Source organism: Ahaetulla prasina, chromosome 2 (assembly GCF_028640845.1).
Source record: "Ahaetulla prasina isolate Xishuangbanna chromosome 2, ASM2864084v1, whole genome shotgun sequence".
NCBI lineage: Eukaryota > Metazoa > Chordata > Lepidosauria > Squamata > Colubridae > Ahaetulla > Ahaetulla prasina.
The window spans coordinates 278,631,961-278,655,081 of record NC_080540.1 but is presented as its reverse complement, the minus strand read 5'-3'; the positions used below and the strand labels follow the sequence as shown (position 1 = coordinate 278,655,081).

Below are 23,121 nucleotides of genomic sequence, written 5' to 3'. Positions count from 1 at the left end.
AGTCAACTTATTCTCCAAAGCACCTGAAGGCAAGATAAGAAGTAATGAATGGAAGCTTAACAAAGATCCAACCTAGAATGAAGAACAATTTTTTTTTATTTGCATTTATATCCCGCCCTTCTCTGAAGACTCAGGGCGGCTTACACTATGTTAGCAATAGTCTTCATCCTATTTGTATATTTATATACAAAGTCAACTTATTGCCCTCAACAATCTGGGTCCTCATTTTATCTACCTTATAAAGGATGGAAGGCTGAGTCAACCTTGGGCCTGGTGAGACTAGAACCTGCAGTAATTGCAAGCAGCTGTGTTAATAACAGACTATCTTAGCAGTCTGAGCCACAGACGCCCCTTAATTAATCTGTGGAATGACTTGCCTCAAGAAGTTGTGAGTGCTCCATCAATGGAGGTTTTCTAGGAAGAGATTAAAAAGCCATTTGTGCTGGTGGGGTTTTTTTGTTTTTGTTTTGCATGGAGTAAGTCAGTAGACATTGGGGGCATTTAAAAAAAAATCAGTCACTGACAGTTATTGAAGAAGCTGACCTGTCTAGCCACAAATTCTTGGAAGCCCTGTGGAATCGATAACATTTCAGGGAAATGGCCTGGAACAATTATGTTGTCTCATAAGACATGTTGAGAAGGCTTAAACAAGGATGGCGGGATAGTCCTTATCATACTGATGTTTTGGGGCATGGCAAGCAATGAAGAACCCATTTCATTTCTGTGCACATACAGAGGCAGATGAATGATAAAGTAGAATAGAATAGAATAGAATTCTTCATTGGCCAAGTGTAATTGGACACACAAGGAATTTGTCTTTGGTGCGTATGCTTCCAGTGTACCTAAAAAGAAAAGATACATTCGTCAAGAATCATAAGGTACAACATTTAATGATAGTCATAGGTTACAAATAAGCAATCGAATCATACTAGGAAACAATCAGTATAAATCATAAGGATGAAAGCAGTAAAGTTACATATAGTCATAAGTGGGAGGAGATGGGTGATAGGAACAATGAGAAGATTAATAGTGATAGTAATGCAGACTTAGTAAATAGTTTGACAATGTTGAAGGAATTATTTGCTTAGCAGAGTGATGGCATTTGGGAAAAAACTGTTCTTGTGTCTAGTTGTTCTGGTGTGCAGTGCTCTATAGCATCATTTTGAGGGTAGGAGTCGAAACAATTTATGTCCAGGATGTGAGGGGATATAGAATAGAACAGAATAGAACAGAACAGAACAGAGTTGGAAGGGACCTTGGAGATCTTCTAGTCCAACCCCCTGCTTAGGCAGGAAACCCTATACCACTTCAGACAAATGGTTATCCAATCTCTTCTTAAAAACTTCTAGTGTTGGAGAATTCAAACTTATATTTTATTTTTTTATTTATTTGATTTGTCACAACAGTATATACAATCAACATAAACAATAACTCATCATGAGAGAAAAATTATATATAAGTAAAAGTATGCAACAACTATGTTAATTTGATATAATGAAGGGAACAATAGGACAGGAACGGTAGGCACTTTTGTGCTCTTATGCACGCCCCTTATAGTCCTCTTAGGAATGGGGTGAGGTCAATAGTAGACAGTTTTTGGTTGAAGATTTTGGGGTTTTGAGTAGAGACTATAGAGTCAGGTAGTGAGTTCCAAGCGTTAACAACTCTGTTACAGAAGTCGTATTTTCTGCAATCAAGTTTGAAGCGGTTGACATTAAGTTTGAATCTATTGTTTGCTCTTGTATTATTGCGATTGAAGCTGAAGTAGTCTTTTACAGGAAGGATATTACAATAGATGATTCTGTGTGTTAAACACAGATCATGTCGGAGTCGGCGGAGTTCTAAGTTTTCTAATCCCAGGATTTCAAGCCTGGTGGCATAAGGTATTTTGTTGTTTTCGGAGGAGCGAAGAACTCTTCTAGTAAAATATTTCTGGACGTGTTCGATAGTATTAATGTCAGAGATGTGGTATGGGTTCCAGACAGATGAGCTGTATTCAAGAATAGATCTGGCAAATGTTTTGTATGCTCTGGTTAGTAGTGTAGAGTTTTTGGAAAAGAAGCAACGTAAAATTAGGTTTACAACTCTTAGAGCTTTTTTTGCTATGTAGTTGCAGTGGGCTTTGGCATTTAGATCATTTGATATGAAAACTCCAAGGTCTTTGACAGGGTGGGGGTCGTCAGTAAGGAAATGTCCATCAAGCTTGTACTTATTGTTAGGGTTCTTTTTACCAATATATAAGACTGAGCATTTGCTGGTTGAGAATTGGAGTTGCCAAGTTTTAGACCAATCGGAAACAAAGTCAAGGTCTTTTTGAAGGGTAGTTTTGTTGTTGGTGTTAAATAGTTTGACATCTTCAGCAAAGAGAACACAATTACTTGAGATAAGGTCACAGAGATCATTTATGTATAGTATGAAGAGCGTTGGTCCAAGTACGCTACCTTGGGGAACGCCACTTTTGACAGGAACAGGATTTGATAAAGCATTGCCAATTTTGACCACTTGTTGTCTGTTTGATAGGAAGGCATTTATCCAATTGTGAAGAGGTCCTGAAATGCCGTTGGATTTTAGTTTTAAGAGAAGTTTATCATGTACTACTGAGTCAAAAGCTTTGCAGAAGTCTATGTAGATTGCATCTATTGTTTTCCCTTGATCAAGGTTGGTAGTCCATATGTTTTTGCAGTGGAGAAGTTGTAAGTTACAAGACAATTTTTTTCTGAAACCAAATTGTTTATTAGAGAGTAGGTTATTAGTTTCAAGGTGGAGTGTAATGGTTTGGTTTATGATAGAGTCCATTACTTTGCATGAGACGCAACATAGAGAGATAGGTCTGTAATTTTCAACTAGGCTGGGATCTCCTTTTTTGAAGATAGGGATGACTGTGGCTAAAGACCAGAATTTTGGAAGGGAACTAGTCGTGAAAGCTTTATTAAAGATTATGCTTAGGGGTTCTGCTATATTTATTGAAAGTTTTTTTAAGAAGTATGCGCATAGCCCATCAGGACCAATAGATAATGATGGTTTCAGGTTGCGAAGAGCTTTTTCAACATTATCTTCTGTGAAGTCTATATGAGTTAAGTCGATGTTATCATTTTTGGTACGATTGAGGAATGTCGGATATGAGCCATCGCTGTTAACAAAGACTGAGCCGAAGAATGTGTTAAAGAGGTTTGCTTTAACTGTTTCGTCAGTGCATTCTTTGCCGTTAGGTTCCTTTAGTGGTGGGATGGATCTTGTTTCTTTAAGTTTATTGTTCACAAAATTATAGAAAGCACGATTGGAATTTGTGCGTAGAAGGTCTTCTTCTTGCTTGGTGTGGTAAATGTTACATTCAGTTTTAATTTGGTTGCAAATATTTCTGTAGCGGTTTCTGTAACTTTCTGTAATAATAATAATAATAATAATAATAATAATAATAATAATAATATTTTAATTTGTATATCGCCCTTCTCCTGAAGGACTCAGGGCGGTTTACAGCCAAAATAAAATACAGCAACAACACATACAATACTAAAAACAAACATTAAAAAACTTATTCAATTTGGCCCAATATTAAAATACAATCAACCCTATAAAATTAATAAAATTACAAACCCATAAAATAAGCTAAAAATTTAAAAAATTCAAGCCAGTCCAGCAAGACTGTAACTTCTGTAACTTCTTTCTGTAACTTTCTGTAAACTTTCTGTAAACTTTCTGTAACTTCTAGAGGCAAGTTGTTCCACGGATTCATTGTTTTACGGATTCATTGTTCTAACTGTGAGGAAATTTCTCCTTAGTTCTAAGTTGCTTCTCTCCTTGATTAGTTTCCACCCATTGCTTCTTGTCCTGCCCTCAGGTGCTTTGGAGAATAGCTTGACTCCCTCTTCTTTGTGGCAACCCTGAGATATCGGAACACTGCTATCATGTCACCCCTAGTCCTTCTTTTCATGAAACTAGACATACCCAGTTCCAGAAACCATTCTTTATACATTTTAGCCTCCAGTCCCCTAACCATTTTTGTTGATTTGTTGAACATGTGTTGGAATATGTGGTTGTACTCATTCCTGACCCATCTGCCCACTTCCCCATTTATGTATAAAGATAAAGCAGATGTATAGATTGAGGAACTTTAAAAGCCAGTCCAGAGAGTGTATTAGAATAGAATAGAATAGAATAGAATAGAATAGAAAAGAATAGAATTTTTTATTGGCCAAGTGTGATTGGACACACAAGGAATTTGTCTTGGTGCATATGCTCTCAGTGTACATAAAAGAAAAGATACATTCATCAAGGTACAACATTTACAACACGAATGATGGTCAATATATCAATATAAATCATAAGGATTACCAGCAACAAAGTTACAGTCATACAGTCATAAGTGGAAAGAGATTGGTGGTGGGAACGATGAGAAGATTAATAGTAGTGCAGATTTAGTAAATAGTTTGACAGTGTTGAGGGAATTATTTGTTTAGCATATACCAATTCACTTGGAAAGCTTTCGATATGGTGCTCAAAGAGGTCCATTTCTCCTAGGGATCCTGACCTATCTCACATCATTGGTTTCCTACAAGAGGGCCTGACGTCAGGTCTCTCTCCTAACACCCTTCGACGCCAAGTCGCAGCTCTTTCCTCGGTGCTTACCTTCAACTCATCAGAGTCCCTGGCAAAGGATCCAGTCATCAGATTGTTTTTGAGGGGAGCCTCTAACCTGCATCCTCCTACTATTCACAGGTACCCATCCTGGAACCTTAATAAAGTTCTTAATACATTAATGAGAGCGCCATTTGAACCACTCCGAGAGGCTTCTTTACGACTCTTGACTTTCAAGGTGACTTTCCTTATTGCCATAACTTCAGCTCGCCGCATTTCAGAATTGGCAGCGCTCTCAACACGCAAAGACCTTTGCATTTTTCACCTCGATAGGGTAGTTCTGCGTCTCGACCCAACCTTTGTTCCAAAAGTTAATTCACTATTTCATCGTTCTCAGGAACTGATTCTCCCAAATTTCTGTCCCGCACCCAGACATCAAAGGGAACATGAATGGCATACGTTGGATGTCCGAAGAGCCTTAAAGATATACTTACATCGTACTTCTCCATTTCGTAAAACGGAAGCTCTCCTTGTTTCCTTCCAACCTTCTTCGTTAGGCTCCAAAGTTTCAGGACCTACCATTGGCAGATGGATACGGGCCACCATAGCCATGACATACGATTTGCAATCTCTTCCTCGGCCAAAGAACATCACAGCACACTCCACGAGGAGTGCCTCCACTTCGGCAGCTTGGGCGACCCAGGCGCCCTTAGAGGAAGTATGCAGGGCGGCAACTTGGTCATCACCGTCGCCTTTCATCAGACACTATAAACTCGATACCTATGCATCGGCAGAAGCCTCCTTCGGTAGACGAGTTTTGCAAAGTGTACACGACAACCCATGACTCATCGGCCTATCTTCACCCTCCCGGACAATCACCTAGCTTTGGTATGTCCCATGCCTGACTGCCGTTTTCCCACCTGTCTGGAGAATGGACGTTGGTCTTACCTGAGACGCCCTTTCTCAGCAAGGAGGAAAACGGCAGTCAGCCCCACCCCTGGGGCGATGTTTATCCATGGGGCGACATTAATTGTTTGTCATTTCAGGAAGACACGTAGAGTCTGAGCAGCTTCCTCGCCAAAAACTGGAGAGACAACAGGATAAGGCGGGGCTTGAAACAGATTAAAGACTCGGTCCTACAAGCTTGACACAAGAGTTAACCCATGCCTGACTGCCGTTTTCCTCCTTGCTGAGAAAGGACGTCTCAGGTAAGACCAACGTCCATTTTCTTGTTGGGTTGCAGAACCGAACCAGGCAGTTATAGAGGTGCAAATGACAGACTCAATAATTCCTCTGTAGAACTGAATCAGCAGCTCCTTGGGCAGTTTGAGCTTACTGAGTTGGCGCAGAAAGAACATTCTTCGTTGTCCTTTTTAATGATGTTTTTGATGTTAGCTGTCCATTTTAGATCTTGCGATATGATAGAACCTAGAAATTTAAAGGTTTCTACTGTTGATACTGTGTTGTCTAGTATTGTGAGAGGTGGAAGTATGGAAGGGTTTCTCCTAAAGTCTACCACCATTTCTACGGTTTTGAGTGTGTTCAGTTCCAGATTGTTTTGGTTGCACCACAAGGCTAGTCGTTCGACCTCTCGTCTATATGCGGATTCGTCATTGTCTCGAATGAGACCAATCACTGTTGTGTCATCTGCAAACTTCAGTAGCTTGACAGATGGATCATTGGAGATGCAGTCATTGGTATACAGAGAGAAGAGAAGTGGGGAGAGCACCCAGCCCTGGGGGGCCCCTGTGCTAATTGTACAGGTATTTGATGTGATCTTGCTTAGCTTCACCTGCTGCTTCCTCTTTGTTAGGAAGCTTGTGATCCACTTACAAGTCTGTTCCGGTACCCGTAGCTGGTTTTGCTTAGTTAGAAGAATGTCTGGAATGATGGTATTGAATACTGAACTAAAGTCTACAAAGAGGACCCTTGCTTTGGAGACTCAAGATGTTGTAGGATGTAGTGCAGAGCCATATTAACAGCATCATCTGTTGATCTATTTGCTCGGTATGCAAATTGCAAGGGGTCTAACAGCGGATCCGTGATGGTTTTCAAGTAGAAAAGCACTAGCCTTTCAAAGGTTTTCATGACTTATTAACAATAGCACTTAAACTTATATACTGCTTCACAGTGCTTAACAGCCCCTCTCTAAGCAGTTTAAATAGAGTCAACATATTGCCCCCAATAATCTAGGTCCTCATTTTACCAACCTCGGAAGGATGGAAGACTGAGTCAAACTTGAAACTCCAAACTGCAGTCAGCCAGCAGTCAGCATTCTACCACAGCTCTTCTGTATTAACAGAATGAACAAGATTTCCCACAGTTCTTAGCTTTGCACAGTGGTCTTACACTGTAGCATTCGTAGAGAGGGAAGACTAGTTTTAGTATAAATCCCAACCAAAAGTTTGCTTCTTAGAAAGCAGAACATTTTGCGTTTCCACCGGGTCCCATTGATTTTCTCAACAGGGAGTATGGTTTCAATTAAGAGTCAAGTAAGTTTATTACATACATGATCAGATCTATTTTCCAGTCATTGCAAATATGGTCATTACATTTCTGGGCCCAATTCAAAGCGCTGGTTTGACATTACATAACTCGAGCCTAGGATTACTTTAGGTATTGTCTTCTCCTGGGGGAATCTTTCTGGTCTGTTCAGAGAGACATGGAAGGGATACTTTTCTCTTCAAGAATTCAGGGGACATGAGCTCACAGGTGATAGCTCCATTCTTTATAAGACCAAGCCCCCAGAGGATTGTTTGGTACCCTCCCTCCTATCTTTCTGTCTTGTCTGAACAGACATCTGGGATTTTGTTGTTGTTAGTTGCGAAATTGTGTCCGACCCATCACAACCCCATGGACAACTCTCCTCCAGGCCTTCCTGTCATCTACCATCCTCTGGAGTCTATTTAAGCTCACTCTGACTGCTTCAGTGACTCCATCCAGCCACCTCATTCTCTGCTGTACCATTCTTCTTTTGCCCTCAATCATTCCTAGCATTAGGCTCTTCCCTAATGAGTCCTTCCTCATCAGGTGGCCAAAGTATTTGAGTTTCAGCTTCAGGATCTGGCCTTCTAAAGAGCAGTCAGGATTGATCTCCTCTAGGACTGACTGGTTTGATCACCTTGCAGTCCAAGGGATTCACAGGAGTCTTCTCCAGCACCATAGTTGAAAGGCCTCAATTCTTCGATGCTCAGCCTGTCCAACTTTCACAGCCATACATTGCAACTGGGAACACCATAGCCTTGGCTATATGCACTTTTGTTGGCAGGGTGATGTATTTGCTTTTTAGTATGCTGTCTAACTTTGCCATAGCTTTCCTCCCCAGGAACAACTGTCTTTTAATTTCTTGGCTGTAGTCCCCATGTGCAGTGATCTTGGAGCCCAGGAAAATAAAATCTGTCACCAGGTTGCCCAATTTTTATTCTGCATCTCTTGTGCTTTTTGTTGTTGTTTGAACAATTGAACTGGGTGATATAAAAATACAATAAATAAAGTATATTTCAATTTTTTATTGCTTTTTGCTGAAGAAAAGAATGGCAATTCTGCGCTCCAACACTGGAAAATTTTAAGAAAATGTTGGATAACCATTTGTCTGAAATGGTGTAGAGTTTCCTGCCTGGGCAGGGAGTTGGACTAGAAGGCCTCCAAGGTCCCTTCCAACTCTGTTGTTGTTGTTGTTGTTGTTGTTGTTATTAATTCTAATTGGGTTAATACAACAATCAACGAAAAACAAAGATTTAATATTTCTTTCTCTGGTCATGAACTTTTTCAAAATCATAACTTCTTTGCCATGACTCCTAAACCGCATACTGTCATCTATAGCCAACACCCATCCCACTTCTCACTGGTTCTCACAACCTTTTCCCTGTTTTATAGGTTGCAATTAGCTATTTTTTTGGGTAAGGAGGACATGGGGAGGAGCAATTCAGCTTCCTTCCCCTATATACTGCAGTCCCAATCCAGGTGGGATATGCCTTTATTTTTAAATAAAAGAGAGAAGAAAATAGAACAGCACAGTGTGGTTTTAATACCCTAAAAAGCTTGACTGTTTGAAGTCATTCATAGAAAAAAAAAAGCCATGCATGCATCTGTAGTCACTTTATATTACTGAAGATGTTTTTGTTTCTTGCAACTTCTTAATGCTTTGTCTTTTATTTATTTATTTTGGAAACAGATAGGTTGGGCCCTCCTGTGGACATAACACTGGATTCTTTGAACTGCACCGCACTTAGTATTCAATGGAGAATGCCTCAGCAGCATGCGAATACCATCACAGGGTACACTGTAAGTATGTGTTGATTTTATTTTTCTGCTAGACAGATGCAGGTAATTAAATGCACCTTTAATCAGGTGGGCAAAATAAGGAGCATCCACTGGGAGGAGTGGGAGTGTTTCAAAAGCTCAAGATGGCACTTTGACCATGCAATTGAAACCCCAATGGTCCGTGTCACTTTCTTCATCTTTTTGACCATCGCTGGTAGATACTAAAGTAGTAACTGTGAGAGGGATTTTGGAGTCCTAGTGGACAACCATTTAAATATGAGCCAGCAGTGTGCAGCAGCTGCCAAAAAAAAAAAGTAAATGTAAATGTTCAAACACTGGAAGTTTTTAAGAAGATGTTGGATAACCATTTGTCTGAAGTGGTATAGGGTTTCCTGCCTAAGCAGGGGGTTGGACTAGAAGACCTCCAAGGTCCCTTCCAATTCTTTTATTCTATTGTCTAAAGTGCATGTCTTAGATTGCTTTAGATCAGACATATAAAGTTCTAAATTGAATTTTGCTCAAGAGAGGTGAACAACTTTTCCTCTTTCCAGGAGAAGCTGGTTGTGCTTCCCTTGTGAAGAAGATGAATACTTTCCTCTGGATTTTGTTATAAATTATGAAACCAATTTCTGCTTCCTAGTCTACCTGTCCACAGGGCTGATTGGTTTACTCATATGGGAAACAAAGCAATGTATTCCCTCTTTAAGAATAGATCTCTTTATAAAACCAGTTAACAAGATACTTTCCAGGGCTGTCACCTGAGATTTATTATTTATTTATTTTATTTGTCAAGCAAGTATTTTATGACAGATGCAAGTGTAAACATAATTATAAACACATGTAAAGGATATGAATAAAAGAAAACATTAGGACAGGGACGGTAGGCGCACTGGTGGGTTTATGCACGCCACTTACAGACCTCTTAGGAATGGGGTGAGGTCCACAGTAGACAGTCTAAGGTTAAAGTTTTGGAGATTTGGGGAAGAAATCACACAATCAGTCATTCATCCTAGTTATTTTAAATAATAGAATAAATGTTTAAATAAACATTATAGAAGCAAGGCATATGAGAAAGGTACCAATATCAGAGTTGCTGTATTGGTAGCACTGTTCCCTCTAAGCTGCGCGCGTGCGCAAATGCGCACTGCTGACACGGTCTCCGCGCACAGAAAATCTGTGCTGCGCAGCTAATCAACGCCTGTCAAATTACGTTGATTAGCTGCGCTAGCACTGATTACTAAAACTTTAGCTAGCCGAATCTGTGCTGCGCAGCTAATCAACGTAATTTGACAGGCGTTGATTAGCTGCTGATTCGCTAGCTAAAACTTTAGCTAGCCGATTCTATAAAGTTTTAGCTAGCCGAATCTGTGCTGCGCAGCTAATCAACGCCTGTCAAATTACGTTGATTACCGGCCCAGCACAGATGCGGCTGGCTAAACCTTTTAGGTAGCTGAATCTAGCTAAAAGTTTTAGCTAGCCGAATCTGTTTGATTCTTTTAATAAATCATGTGACTTGAATGGATGGATTTAATAAATGAATAATAAATAATAATAATAATAAATAAATAAAATAAAATAAAATAAAATAATAATAATAAATAAATAAAATAAATGAATGGATTTAATAAATCATGTGACTTGAATGGATGCAATGCTGGCATGACCCGCACGTCTGATGTTGCTCACAGTGGTCCAAGGGACCGCTCAGGGAGTTAGTGTGCTTGCTCAGACTCGTGAAAAATTAGAGGGAACATTGATTGGTAGTAAAGAAGGAAATATACTCAGTTTTGGGAATTGTTGCCAACCCCTGGATAACCTTGCCTGGACTTTGAAATTAAATGGATTCAGGCCTAGTTAGTATTTGGATGGGAGATCATTTAAAAATACCAAAGCCATAAGGATGATAGGAAGTTGAAAAAATTTCCGGAAAGATAGCAGCAACAACCCATATCTGTACTGTTGCCAAGACAACAATATGCAGGTCCACGGGAGCTTCAGGTGTTGAAGTTGACCTGAAGGAAGCTTTATTTTTCATTTGTTATAGCTTTAGCAGGTCTCCAAAAAAAAAAAGGTATAATTTAGTGTAAAATACCTTCAGTAAAGCTATTGCTGTTGGAGAAGACTCTTGAGAATCCCTTGGACTGCAAGGAGATCAAATCAGTTAGTCCTGAAGGAAATAAATCCTGACGGTCCTTTGGAAGGTCAGATACTGAAGCTGAAGTTCAAATACTTTGGCCATTGAACGAGAAAGAGGACTCATTGGGAAAGACCCTGCTGTTGGGGAGGATTAAAGGAGAAACGGATGGCAAGGATGACATGATTATAGAGTGTCATCTATGCAATTAACATGAATTTGGGCAAACCACAGGACACAGTGGAAGACAGAGGGTCCTGGCATGCTATGGTCTATAGCAGGGGTGTCAAACTTGATTTCATTGAAGGCCACGTCAGGGTTGTGTTGACTTTGGGAGCTGGAGGTGGAATGGCCAAGGGGCATGGCCAGAGGCACCGCGGGCCGGTTCTTGGCTGTTTCCAGGGTGGCCCCATGGACCACATCTAAACACCCCGTGGGCTGGATTTGACCCATGGGACTTGAGTTTGACACCTCTGGTCTATAAGATTTGGACGCGACTTAGTAACTGAACAACAACAGAGACATTGCTAAATACATGCTCCACTAAACCTTCTCTATCGTATAAAAGAGAAGAAGATATATACTGCAATGGGTGGCTTTCAATGGATGTATGCAACTGCTCAGACTGGATAAGACCAACTGGTGCCCTAAGCAGTAATCCAACAATGGTGCCCCTGAATGACAATGAAACTCTCATGCCATGAGACCGAAATCAATGTGGTATCTGATGATACCTTCAAACCAAACTTTTAAACTTTAGTCATTCACCTTGACAAAGAGAACGTTTTTTTTTAAACAATGGAAATTAAAATCAAACACAGCAGATGAGGACAATTGCAAAAAAAAAAAAAATCAACTAAAGACCAATGTGACAATGAAAGAATTATGGGTGTGATAGCTGGGGGGGGGGGGAAACAATCCAATGCCTCCCTTCCCTTGGGCCATAATAATAACATACTTACTTTGCTGAATGATTAATCCAGGGCTGCAACCTCTACAAATGTGGCAGTAAAAGTCCACAAAGTATTTTATATGTAATATCAAGGAGACATATTTGCACCTGAAAGCACGATGCAGTGGCATGTGCAGCTTTGGATGCCTCATGGTTCACCTGAGTAACACCACTGCTGTGTCAGCTGTATTGACTTCCACTTGTTTTCTGGGTACAATTCAAGGTATCACCTTTAAAGGCCCTATATGTCACAGGTTACTTGCAGGACCACCTTTCCCTGAGAGTACCTGCCTAGATAAAGTTGCTACTTGAGGAGATCCCAGATGCATGTCTTCTCAATAGCTGCCCCAGCACCTTGGGACAACTGAAACCAGTGGTATCCCTACATTTTTAGCCCTCTACAGCTGAAAGGGAAAGAGTGGCAGAACCTGGGGGTGGAGATAAAAGAGGGTTGAGCTTAGAATTTCAACATAGCCACAAGTGAATCAAATCCAAGTCATCTTGTTTACTCCTAGTAGTTGCTAACCATCAGTTGTGAATATTCCTGTGCATAGGTGTGACTAGCAATAAATCAGTTTAATTGGACTTTCACCTATGGACCTGGTCTTTTCCGTCTGACAGGAGGGCTGTGAAGACCTGGCTCTTTCCAGTAGTGGGATTTGACCCTGGGCGAACTGGTTGTTAAATTACCCCCCCCCCCACCACTATCAAAGTGGATCCTGGGTGCTGCGCTGCAATGGAGAAACGGGAAACAGGATGGCTGGCACGAGGGAAGGAGGTGAAGCAGGGAGAACGGTGGCTGCTCTGTTGCCCGTTTCTCCATTGCAGCGCAGCACAGCGCTCGGATCCACTTTGATAGTGGGGGGCTGGAATTTAACGACTAGTTCGCCCAGTGTGAACCATTTGAATCCCATCACTGGCTCTTTCCCCAAGCACTGGCATGGGTAGGCTGGGATTGACTGGGAAGAGGTTTAGTCTGTTGCTGGGAGAAAGGGTACTTTTGCTTTTAGACATGTTTTTCTGGATTGTTGTAAACCATATAAAATCAAATCCTGAAATAGACCATGAATTATTGGTATCAAATTTATGAGTTAGAATTGTAAAATTAAAAAGACTACCTGTGTCATCAAAATTTGACTTGAAGCATCTAAAAAAATTTATGAAAGGAATTTGCTTACCTTGCATGGAAAAAGTTCACAGGGACAATGAGGCAATATATTGGATAGTATAAATCTAAAGCAGGAAAAAAAAATATTCCCAGAATTTCAAAGACAAATTTATTTATCTAGTTGATAGAGAAGCACCAGGTGTTGATTATTTAAAATTGTAGATAAAGTGCCATCAGTTCTTGATCAACAAATATGGAACAAGATGGTCTAGACCAGGGGTTGGCAACCTTAAACACTCAAAGAGCCACAAAGGTCCTAATCAGAAGCCCCCATTCAATTCTGGAGCTAACCGGAAGTTCGGTTCCCCCATCATAGTCTCCTCCTAGCGTGGCGTCATTTTTCCTCTGCTGACCGGAAGTCGGTTCCCCCACCAAAGAGTCTCCCCCTAGCGCTGCATCCTTTTTCCTGTACCTATCCTAACTGAAAACCCTATCAATTGTGGAGCCGACTAGCAACAGGGAGCCGCAGCAGAGGGATGAAAGAGCCACATGTGGCTCCAGAGCCCCGAGTTGCTGACCCCTGGTCTAGACCTCAGTTATATCTACAAATATCTGAAACTGAAGAAGGAAAGTGTGAAAAAAATTTTCTTACAAGTTTTTAAGATTGTTAAAAAGAAAAAAAAACTCCGATACATGGGAAAAGAAATGGTAAATTAACCATTTCTTTTGTAGGATTCACAAAAGGCAGAAGGCCACAGGATCTGATAGCTGTCACATAAAGAATAATGGAGAGAGCAAGAGAATATAAGAAGGAGATATACCTTTTTCTTTATTAACCACAACTAGGCCTTTGATTGTAGATCATGCCAGAGTGTGGAATACATTAAGGGTAATTGGCATGCCAGAACATCAGATTATTCTTCAGAGGGACTTTACAATGAGCTGCTGTAAGAAATGAAATTTGGAAAAAAATGAAGTGGTTCAGAATAAGAAAGGGAGTGAGATAAGAATGCATATAGTCCCCATATGTTTAATTTATATAGTGAATATATTATAAGAATGGTAGGAGTAGATGAAAATGACAGCTGGACTCAAATTTAGAGGCTGAAATGCTAATCCTTTGAGATATGCCGATGATATCCCTTTATTAGCCAAAAATAAAGGAGATTTAGCAAATTATTAAAGTAAAACTAGAAAAAAAATCCTATCAGTTGATCTCGTAACAAATAGAAACTCCCTTGAATAAAGATCAACAAATAGAAACTTAGATATTTTGGGCACGAGCAGTTGATGGACTAGGAAAAATTGACTCTGCATGACAAGTTTGAGGGGAGTAGAAGGATGAGATAACTATGGATAAGGCAGGTGGATACTAGTATCAAAGTGTGATATAGGGCTATTCTTGAGAGACCATAAGATGTTATTGGTGACAGGATGGGAGGAGGACTATTTTTCCATGCAGTAACTTGGAATCAAACATGATTTGATAGCATCTACATGATTTGATAGCATCTACAGTGAGTAGAGCCTTTGGGGTAGATCTCAAAGAAAGAAACAACTATTTGCTTGTTTGAGGGTAGAAACTTAACTATACTTCTTGCGTTTGAAGGATAATTATTCACAACTTAGTAAAGGATTACTAAACTTCATTGTTATGTTATATTTTAATTTTTATTAATTTTGTAGCTTCATCATCTAGCCATTTTGATAGAGTCAAACACAGAACGTATCACTATGGGTTTTGGTTGCCATTCTAAGTGATGTGATAAATTTAATATTGGCTTTAACTTTATACAACTTATTGACTTCATGAAAATATTTCAGTAATTTGAGGTTTGGTAACTGATTATGTGCTATCAAGTTGGGGTTGATAGATACATAAAAAGGTAAAGGTTCTCCTCGCACATATGTGCTAGTCATTTCTGACTCTAGGGGGCGGTGCTCATCTCTGTTTCAAAGCCGAAGAGCCATCACTGTCTGAAGACATCTCTGTGGTCATGTGGCCAGCATGACTAAACGCCAAAGGCGCACGGAACGCTGTTACCTTCCCACCAAAGGTGGTCCCTATTTTTCTACTTGCATTTTTTACATGCTTTCAAACTACTAGGTTGGCAGAAGCTGGGACAAGTAATGGGAGCTCACCCCATTACGCAGCAGTAGGGATTTGAACCGCTGAACTGCCAACCTTTTGATCGACAATCTCAGTGTTTTAGCCACTGAGCCACCTTATACACTCACCATAATATCCCCTGACCACAGTGAGACAACATAGCATGACTTGAGTTTTTTTGGTTGGGTATTAGTACTATTAGCAAATATAATATACCCTTGTTGTATTGATTTATTTGCATTTTTATTTCTTTGACATCGACTTAAGGTGTTCTACACTGAGGTCAAGACTGATCAACCATCTAGGCAAAAGTCTCATGATGTACCTCTCAGTTTGGATATGCTTGGCATGGTGAGTGAATATATTAAATATATAGCAATATATTTAATCTCTGGGTTTCTCTAAATCTGGGGTCCCCAAATTTGGTAGCTTTAAGACTTGTGGACTTCGACCCCCAGCATAGCTGGCTGGAGAATTCTGGGAGTTGAAGTCCACTAGTCTTAAAGCTGCCAAGTTTGAAGACCTCTGCTCTAAATCTTTCCTATCCCATTGCCAGCAGATGCAAGATGGAGTTGCTATTTTTTCTCTCTTGGCAGTTTACTTATATATTACTTCTGCCTAGGGAGAAATTCAGCAGGTGTAATATTTCCTATCACGGCCTTCCTTTCTGTATTGGGAAAAGCCGCACCTGTTGCAATTCTAGGTACCATCCAGCTGTTAACCGAACCTCTCAGAACAAAAGGGGATGCACAGCAGAAATTTTGTCTTCCTTTTTGGATTTGAGAAATGGAAATTCAGGGTATATTGCCTGCCTGCCTGCCTAAAAACACATGTGTCTGTTTTCATACTGCCTGTAAGCATGGTGTTTCAATTAAGGAGAAGTTTGGATGTAGGAGGAAGAACGTCTAACAGTGACAGCTTTCATTGAGCTGTGACATGTGGAACCAATCTGAGCCATTCCATGTGCAAGATCTTATTTAAACTGCAGACATGCTATTTTTTTATACAAGAGAACAGCTCTGTGTGCTTAAAAAGCAGGCACCAAATTTCCTTTTGCAATAGAATAATTTGTGTTGGTATGTTTTTAAATCTCAAGAAAGGACTAAAAGTGAATTTGCAGCTAGGCTTGGATTAGGAGTTGCAATTCTTTTCCCCCTCTTTTGGTCCTCTTTTGATCTGTTTTTCTACTTTGTGTGGGTGTTCTGTTCCGTTCTCCTCAAACCAAAAGGAGGAGGTATTTGCTTTATTCTCAAACTCAATGTCCTCCTGCTCAGATTTAGATTTGAAGGAGGGGAAAAGGAAAAAGAAAAAAAAGATGGAGGAAGATGGAATAATACCATCTTTAATGTGAAAACAGAAAAGGGTTAGTAATGGGTAGTCCTCACTTAAGGACCAGTCACTTAGCCACCATTTAAGTTACAATGGACCTTCTCAAGAGTTACAGACAACCTGGTTTTGAAGTTACAATGGCAATGGTTGCTATCCATGGTCAAGTGATTGCATTCTGGGTGATTGGGAACCATTTATGGCTGTTTGCAGTGTCCTGCAGTCATGTGACTACAATTTTCCATGGGCTTTTTTGCTATTTCCAGGGTTTACTTCCGATTTCCAGCAAAAAAATTGCCCATTGGGGAAAATGAACCCATTTAACAACTGAAGCTGTTTGCTTAACAACTGTGGCATTGGCTTAACAACCACCACAAAAAAAGGTCGTAAAGTCAGGTGGAGTCATGTGACAATCTGCACAACACCATGACTTACAGTTACCGTTCCAGTCTCAATTACAATCATAAGTCGAGGACTACCTGTATTTCAAATTATTGCATAGTTCTGTATTTCAGATGCAAATTCTTCCTCAGTGGTTCCAAAATCTCATACATGGAATACACATGGAAGCAGGATCAATAGAAGATCTATTGTGAAACTGTTTCAAAAATCAATGTAAAATCCAATACCAGTACTAATAGCAAAATGCAGTTGTGCAAATAATGCAGTAACAAACTGCATGCACTCCATATACCAGGGGTGTCAAACTCAAGGCCCATGTGGGGGTGCTTAGATCTGACCTGTGGGCCTACCCTGGAAACAGCAAAGGACCAGCTGTGGTGCCTCTACCACTGAAAACGGAGCGTCCCCAAGCTCCGTTTTCACTGGCAGAGGGCTGCAGGAGGCCGTCATGGCTGAAAACAGCCCGAGTAGACTGTGTGTGACCTCCTGAGTTCCATTTTCGCTGGCAGAGGACTGCAGGAGGCCGTCGTGGCCAAAACAGAGCCTTGATGAGTGACATCAAGCTGGCTATCCCCCCAGGCCCCTCTGGAGGTCAAACACATGATGCGGCCTTTAATGAAATTGGAGTTTGACACGCCTACCATATACCAATAAAATCAAACGACTTCAAAAATATATTGAATAAAACAATCTTTTTATATTAGATATATCTCTTATTTTATATGTCATGTGAGATTATATGTTTCTTTTATGATTTTTTTAAAAATGTAATTTCAAACTTCTGAGGTTTTGAAAGAGGAAGAATTTGGAGCAAAGTATTGTACATGTGGTTATATTAAAATGACTTGTTAATGATTCTTTTTTAGTTGACAGCTGTATGGGGGCATCAAAAAAAAGTTTGCCATGTAGAAATCTGCATGTGAAATTTTAATAGGATGGAATTAAATGTAAAATTTGTTATGGTGTAAGCTGAAGAAAAGTTTATTTTTTTCATGTACTCTGTATCTTGACAGAGAAATCATGTTGAGTGCCTGCTAATAAATTTAACAGCTATGATTAGATAAACAGGAAAGGTTTGAATCTGTTGTGACCCAGACCCAAGTAGTTAGTAGGAAGCTCAGTGAAAAAACAAACTTTATTCGAACAGCTGAGAATTACTTCATTCCCAGCGTCGTTCAACTCAAATTAAAACAAATTCCTCTCAATACAAATTCCTCAGTCTTATCACAAACCTTGGACCAATTAGGCAAACTGCCAAAGGCCTTTCTTGGCAAACGTTCAGAAGTCACAAAAATAAATGCAAGACGTAGACGAAGCAGAAGATGAAGCTACCAATGTTGTTTTCCAGCAAAGCCCAAATACCGTTGCTGGTCTGTTTTAAGCCTTATGGGAGGGGCCAATCATCTCTTGGCCCTGCTCCCGAGTTGTCCTTTTTGCTTGAGCTGCTCTTGCCTTCTGGCAGCTCTTCTCATGCGTGCATTAGGAACAGGCTCCTCCTGTTCCTCTGCCTCACTATTATCAGTTTCTGGAGGCTCCGCACCTCACTCCCCGATGGCCCTGGCCTCACCTCAGCCTCATCACTGTCTGATTCCTTTGCCAGCTCTGGAGGCTGCTGGCAGGCCACAACAGAATCTTAAACTGCCTCATCTTCACATAATCATTCTGTATGGATTTTATAGGGGGGCTTAAAATAGCATAAGTGAGCATGTATGTTTTCTTTTGAAAGGATATATTTATGAGTAAAGAAAATTAATGGTGTATATTCTAGTGTAAAATCTATTGGATGCTTAAGTCATCTACCTAATGTATTTTGGTTTTATTCATTTGAGTGGGAATGTTGGTTTATATTTTGAATAAATATAAAAAGATGGTTTCTATTTTGAATAAATAAATAAAGTAGTTCTTACTTTATTACTAAATCAGCATGTTTTTAATAACCCTGTTTCTTAAGAATCTTTTTTTCCCTGCTAGGGTCAGATGGATGGGCAAGCAATTTTTGTAAGTACTACAGTTCACGTATGTATTGTTTGTTTAAATGTTAAACAAGGTTTGTTTAAATCTAAATTCATTATTGTGAGAATTTGCCAATTACAAAACTTTACATGGGTAACAAGGAATGGATGTGCTTGATTTTAATTGCAAAGCTAGATGATGATGAAGAACTGAAAAGTAACTTAACTCAAGACAAAATCCCAACAAAATAAAAAAAAGATTTCTGTGGAATACTGATTGAGAGATCATAGAGAAACACAACTTAAACATTCATGTTCAGTATTTTCATTCAAAGTGAAATTTGTATGACACAGATCTGTATGAAAATATTAGAGATAAAGTCAATAACTGATGATCAAATTGTACTGAATTTGTTCATTGCAGAGATTTTTAATCTTTTATTACTATGTTTGGCTTCAGTTGTGACACATCCAGTCATAGTCCTGTGCATTTAAAGAGTTGTGATCTTCCCAGTTTTTTTATTTTTACAAAACAGGTTATCAAATCATAGACATCCAGATTCCAATATACATTTTTTAACAGATCTGGAAGAAGGTTTACATATATGCATTGGAGGCTTCAGATTCAACAGCTGGTACCTCTAAACATTTTCTAATTTTTGTTCCTGCCTTTATGGTTGGAAGTTTAGAAAAGATATTTACCCAAAACTGCAAAAAATTGTTAGTTGGAAGAGATCATTTACAGGATATATCCCCAAGCTGACACACCAAAATTTTGCAGCAAACAACAATTTTCAGCCATTTAGAGATAAAGCAACAGCAAGAAGGAATAGCATGTTTCCTTACTAACAACATTTTTAAAACACACCAGCTTTTGTGAGCTACAACTTCATCAGATGCAGAAAGTAACTGCAATTTATAGTAAGTTGATGAGGGAAAAGGTTTGTTCTCCGAGCTTGTGGGTTGGTTTCCAAGCATTTCATTACCAGGTAACTTCAGTAGAGTTTAGGGCAGGGGTTTGCAACCTTAAACACTCAAAGAGCCACAAAGTTCCTAACCGGAAGCTCCCGTTCAATTCTGGAGCCGACCGGAAGTCCAGTTCCCCCATCATAGTTTCCTCCTAGCATGGCATCCTTTTTCCTCTGCTGACCGGAAGTCCGGTTCCCTCACCAGAGAGTCTCCTGCTAGCATGGCATCCTTTTTCCTCTACCTGTCCTAACCGAAAGCCCTAGCAGCTGTGGAGCCGATCAGCAACAGGGAGCCACAGCTCATTCACTTTATTGGTGAATGATGTTAAATTCATGTCTTAAAAAACATGACTTTCTTGATAAATTAAGGAAAACCCCTGTTAAACCTGCTTATCTGTACCTGGAGATAAAATAATTTCAAATCAAATTTTAAAATTTTAATAAATTGTATTAATGTTCGGGTGCCTGCTAGCTTAGTTTTGAAGTAAATTGAGTATTTTATAAATGTTTGGTTATTGTTTTAATGTTTATCTGTGAGTGGGTTTTTATGAACAGTATTCATAAGATGTTTATTAAAATCAATAAAACTGTTCTGAACTTCGGATTTATTTTGGTCATAATATTAGCATAAAGTGGCCTTTCCCAAGCTGGTACTCATCAAATGTGTTGGCGCTAGTCAGGGTGACTGGGATTTCTGGTACAGGTAGTCCTTGACTTACAGAAGTTTGTTTAGTGACCATTTGAAACTACAACGGCACTGAAAAAATGGCTTATGACCATTTTTCACACTTAGGACTGTTGCAAGATCCCAAATGTCATGTGATCAAAATTCAGACACTTGGCAACTGGTTCATATTTATGATGGTTGCAATGTCCCATAGTCATATGTTGGCTAGCTCAGTCGTTCAGCAGCAAGACACTGCTGAAGCTTGCACAGCAGCACCCACATTTTCTGCATCACAAGAGAAAAGTACATCTTCCTTCCACCGTCCTTACCACTTTCTATAGAGGGACGATCGAGAGCATCCTGTCATATTGCATTACTGTCAGCTTTGGAAGCATTACTGTTTCAGACAGGAAGGTGGTGCAGAGAGTGGTGAGGATGGCAGAAAAAATTATTGGTAGTTCACTCCTTTCTATACAGGACATAGCATATAAGTGAATACTTGACCAGGGTCTGCAGCAGAGGTGGGTTTCAGCAGATTCTGACCAGTTCTGGAGAACCGGTAGAGGAAATTTTGAGGAGTTCAGAGAACCAGTAGCAGAAATTTTGAGGAGTTTGGAGAACCAGTAAATACCACCTCTGACTGGCCCCGCTCCCATCTATTCTCTGCCACCCGAGTCCCAGCTGATCAGGAGAAAATGTGGATTTTGCAGTAACCTTCCCCTGGAGTGGGGAGGAATTGGAGATTTTACAGTATCTTTCCCCTGGAGTGGGTGGGAATGGAGATTTTACAGTATCCTTCCCCTGCCATGCCGACCAAGCCACACCCACCAAGCCCAACCACACCCACAAAACCAAGAGTAAAAAAAATTGAAACCTACCACTGGTCCGTAGGATTGTCAGGGAAACTACACATCCTGTTTTCCTTGTTACCTTCTGGGAGGAGGCTTCGTGGTATCTGAAGAACATCTAGTTTCAGTCACAGTTTTGTTCCGTATAGCAGGGGTCTCCAACCTTGGCAACTTTAAGCCTGGCGGACATCCACTCCCAGAATTCCCCAGCCAGCAGCTGGCTGGGGAATTCTGGAAGTGGATGTCCGCCAGGCTTAAAGTTGCCAAGGTTGGAGACCCCTGCTGTATAGCATCAACCTTGTTGAACTCTCAAGCTTCCTATTTCTGCTATGTATTCAAAATAGACAATGATTAATATTTATATGCATATATATGTATGGGGTGTGTGTATGTATGTATCTATGTATGTATGTATTTAGCATATGCATATGTGTGATAGGTATGTATATGGGTACATATCAGGGGTGAAATGCTCTTGGTTTGGATCGGATCAACCGATCCGGTAGCAATGGCGGCAGGTGGTTCGGAGAACCGGTAGCAAAAATCCCTGCCCCCCCCCCCATGCCCAGCTGAGCCATATGATCATCAGAGGTTGTTTTTTTTTTTTTACTTTTAAAAGCATTTTTTTCTTTGGCTGAAAAAATGCTTTTAAAAGTAAAACAAAAAAGTTGGCCACGCCCACCCAGTCACATTAACCCCCCTCACCAAGCCACGCCCACAGAACCGGTAGTAACAAATGTTACATTTCACCCCTGGTACATATATACTTTTTTGGGGAGTAGGCCACAGAATTTCATTTTTAATGTGGACCAGTGTGCTCACAGTAAAAAATGACAATAAAGCGTACCTTACCTTAACTTACGTGATCCCCGTTTAAGACTTTATCACTACCACAGTCAATGGGGAAGCCAGATTCACTTAACAACCATGTCACTAACAACTGCTGTGATTCATTTAACAAATCTGGCAAGAAAAGTCGTAAAATGGAGCAAAACTCACTTAGCAATTGTCTCACTTAGCAACAGAAATTTTGGGCTAAGTTGTAGTCATAAGCTGAGGACTACCTGTACTTATAGCTCCAGTGTGAGGGGACATTCTGTTGAGTAAATCTGAGAGATAATTTAGAAATAAATGGCACCCTTATAATACAATGCATATTAGTGCTTTATGCATTTGGATTTACTCTCTCTCATTAAATGTAAGTGGAGTTTCAGTCTAAAGTAGATTAAGTTTTCCTACATGTTGGGCAGTTTAATCACATCTGTCTCCACCAATCATAATAATATATGCAGTTTAATATTTTTTTTTAAGACTAGCCTATAAAACTGTGCAAAAAAATAAATCTGAAAACAGTCTAAATAAAAATGCATAAGCAAAATTATGGGGGAAAACATATCAGTGATTCTTTATTCAGTAAGGAAAAGTATATTTTATGACTGATTGAACCTTCAGAGTTAGTCATGGCTTTCATACACAGCTTTCCCAGTTTCCTTGTAAACATTTAATTTTTGAACCAAAGAACCTGTGAAGAGAAATGATTAGACTTCCCCCTAAACCATTTATGTCATATGAGCCTTTAATATGAAATGCACTGTTGCTGAGAAAAACTAATCAACTCTAACCAAGATATTAATACTGCATTGGTTATTTAATAACACCTAGCAAAGATGTTTGGTTTCTGACCCTACAGGGAAAGTGACAGTGGTAGATTATTTTATTTTATTGCACTCAGGATCCACTAAGAAACATTCTTTTCCAGTTTTGTCTCTGTGGGGTTATATGGCCAAAAAAATAAAAATAAAAAAGTTTTAGTTTA

General features: G+C 39.8%; 1 protein-coding gene across 1 annotated transcript in view; it reads left to right on the top strand.

Annotated features, from left to right (window-relative positions):
* Window positions 1–23,121, top strand: part of EGFLAM (EGF like, fibronectin type III and laminin G domains) — a 148,863-nt gene that overhangs the window by 42,967 nt on the left and 82,775 nt on the right. Inside the window, exons 2-4 of the mRNA XM_058170037.1 lie at window positions 8,750–8,859; window positions 15,410–15,493; window positions 18,842–18,868. Of these exons, the coding sequence (XP_058026020.1) occupies window positions 8,750–8,859; window positions 15,410–15,493; window positions 18,842–18,868 (221 nt within the window). The remainder of the gene's footprint in view (window positions 1–8,749; window positions 8,860–15,409; window positions 15,494–18,841; window positions 18,869–23,121) is intronic.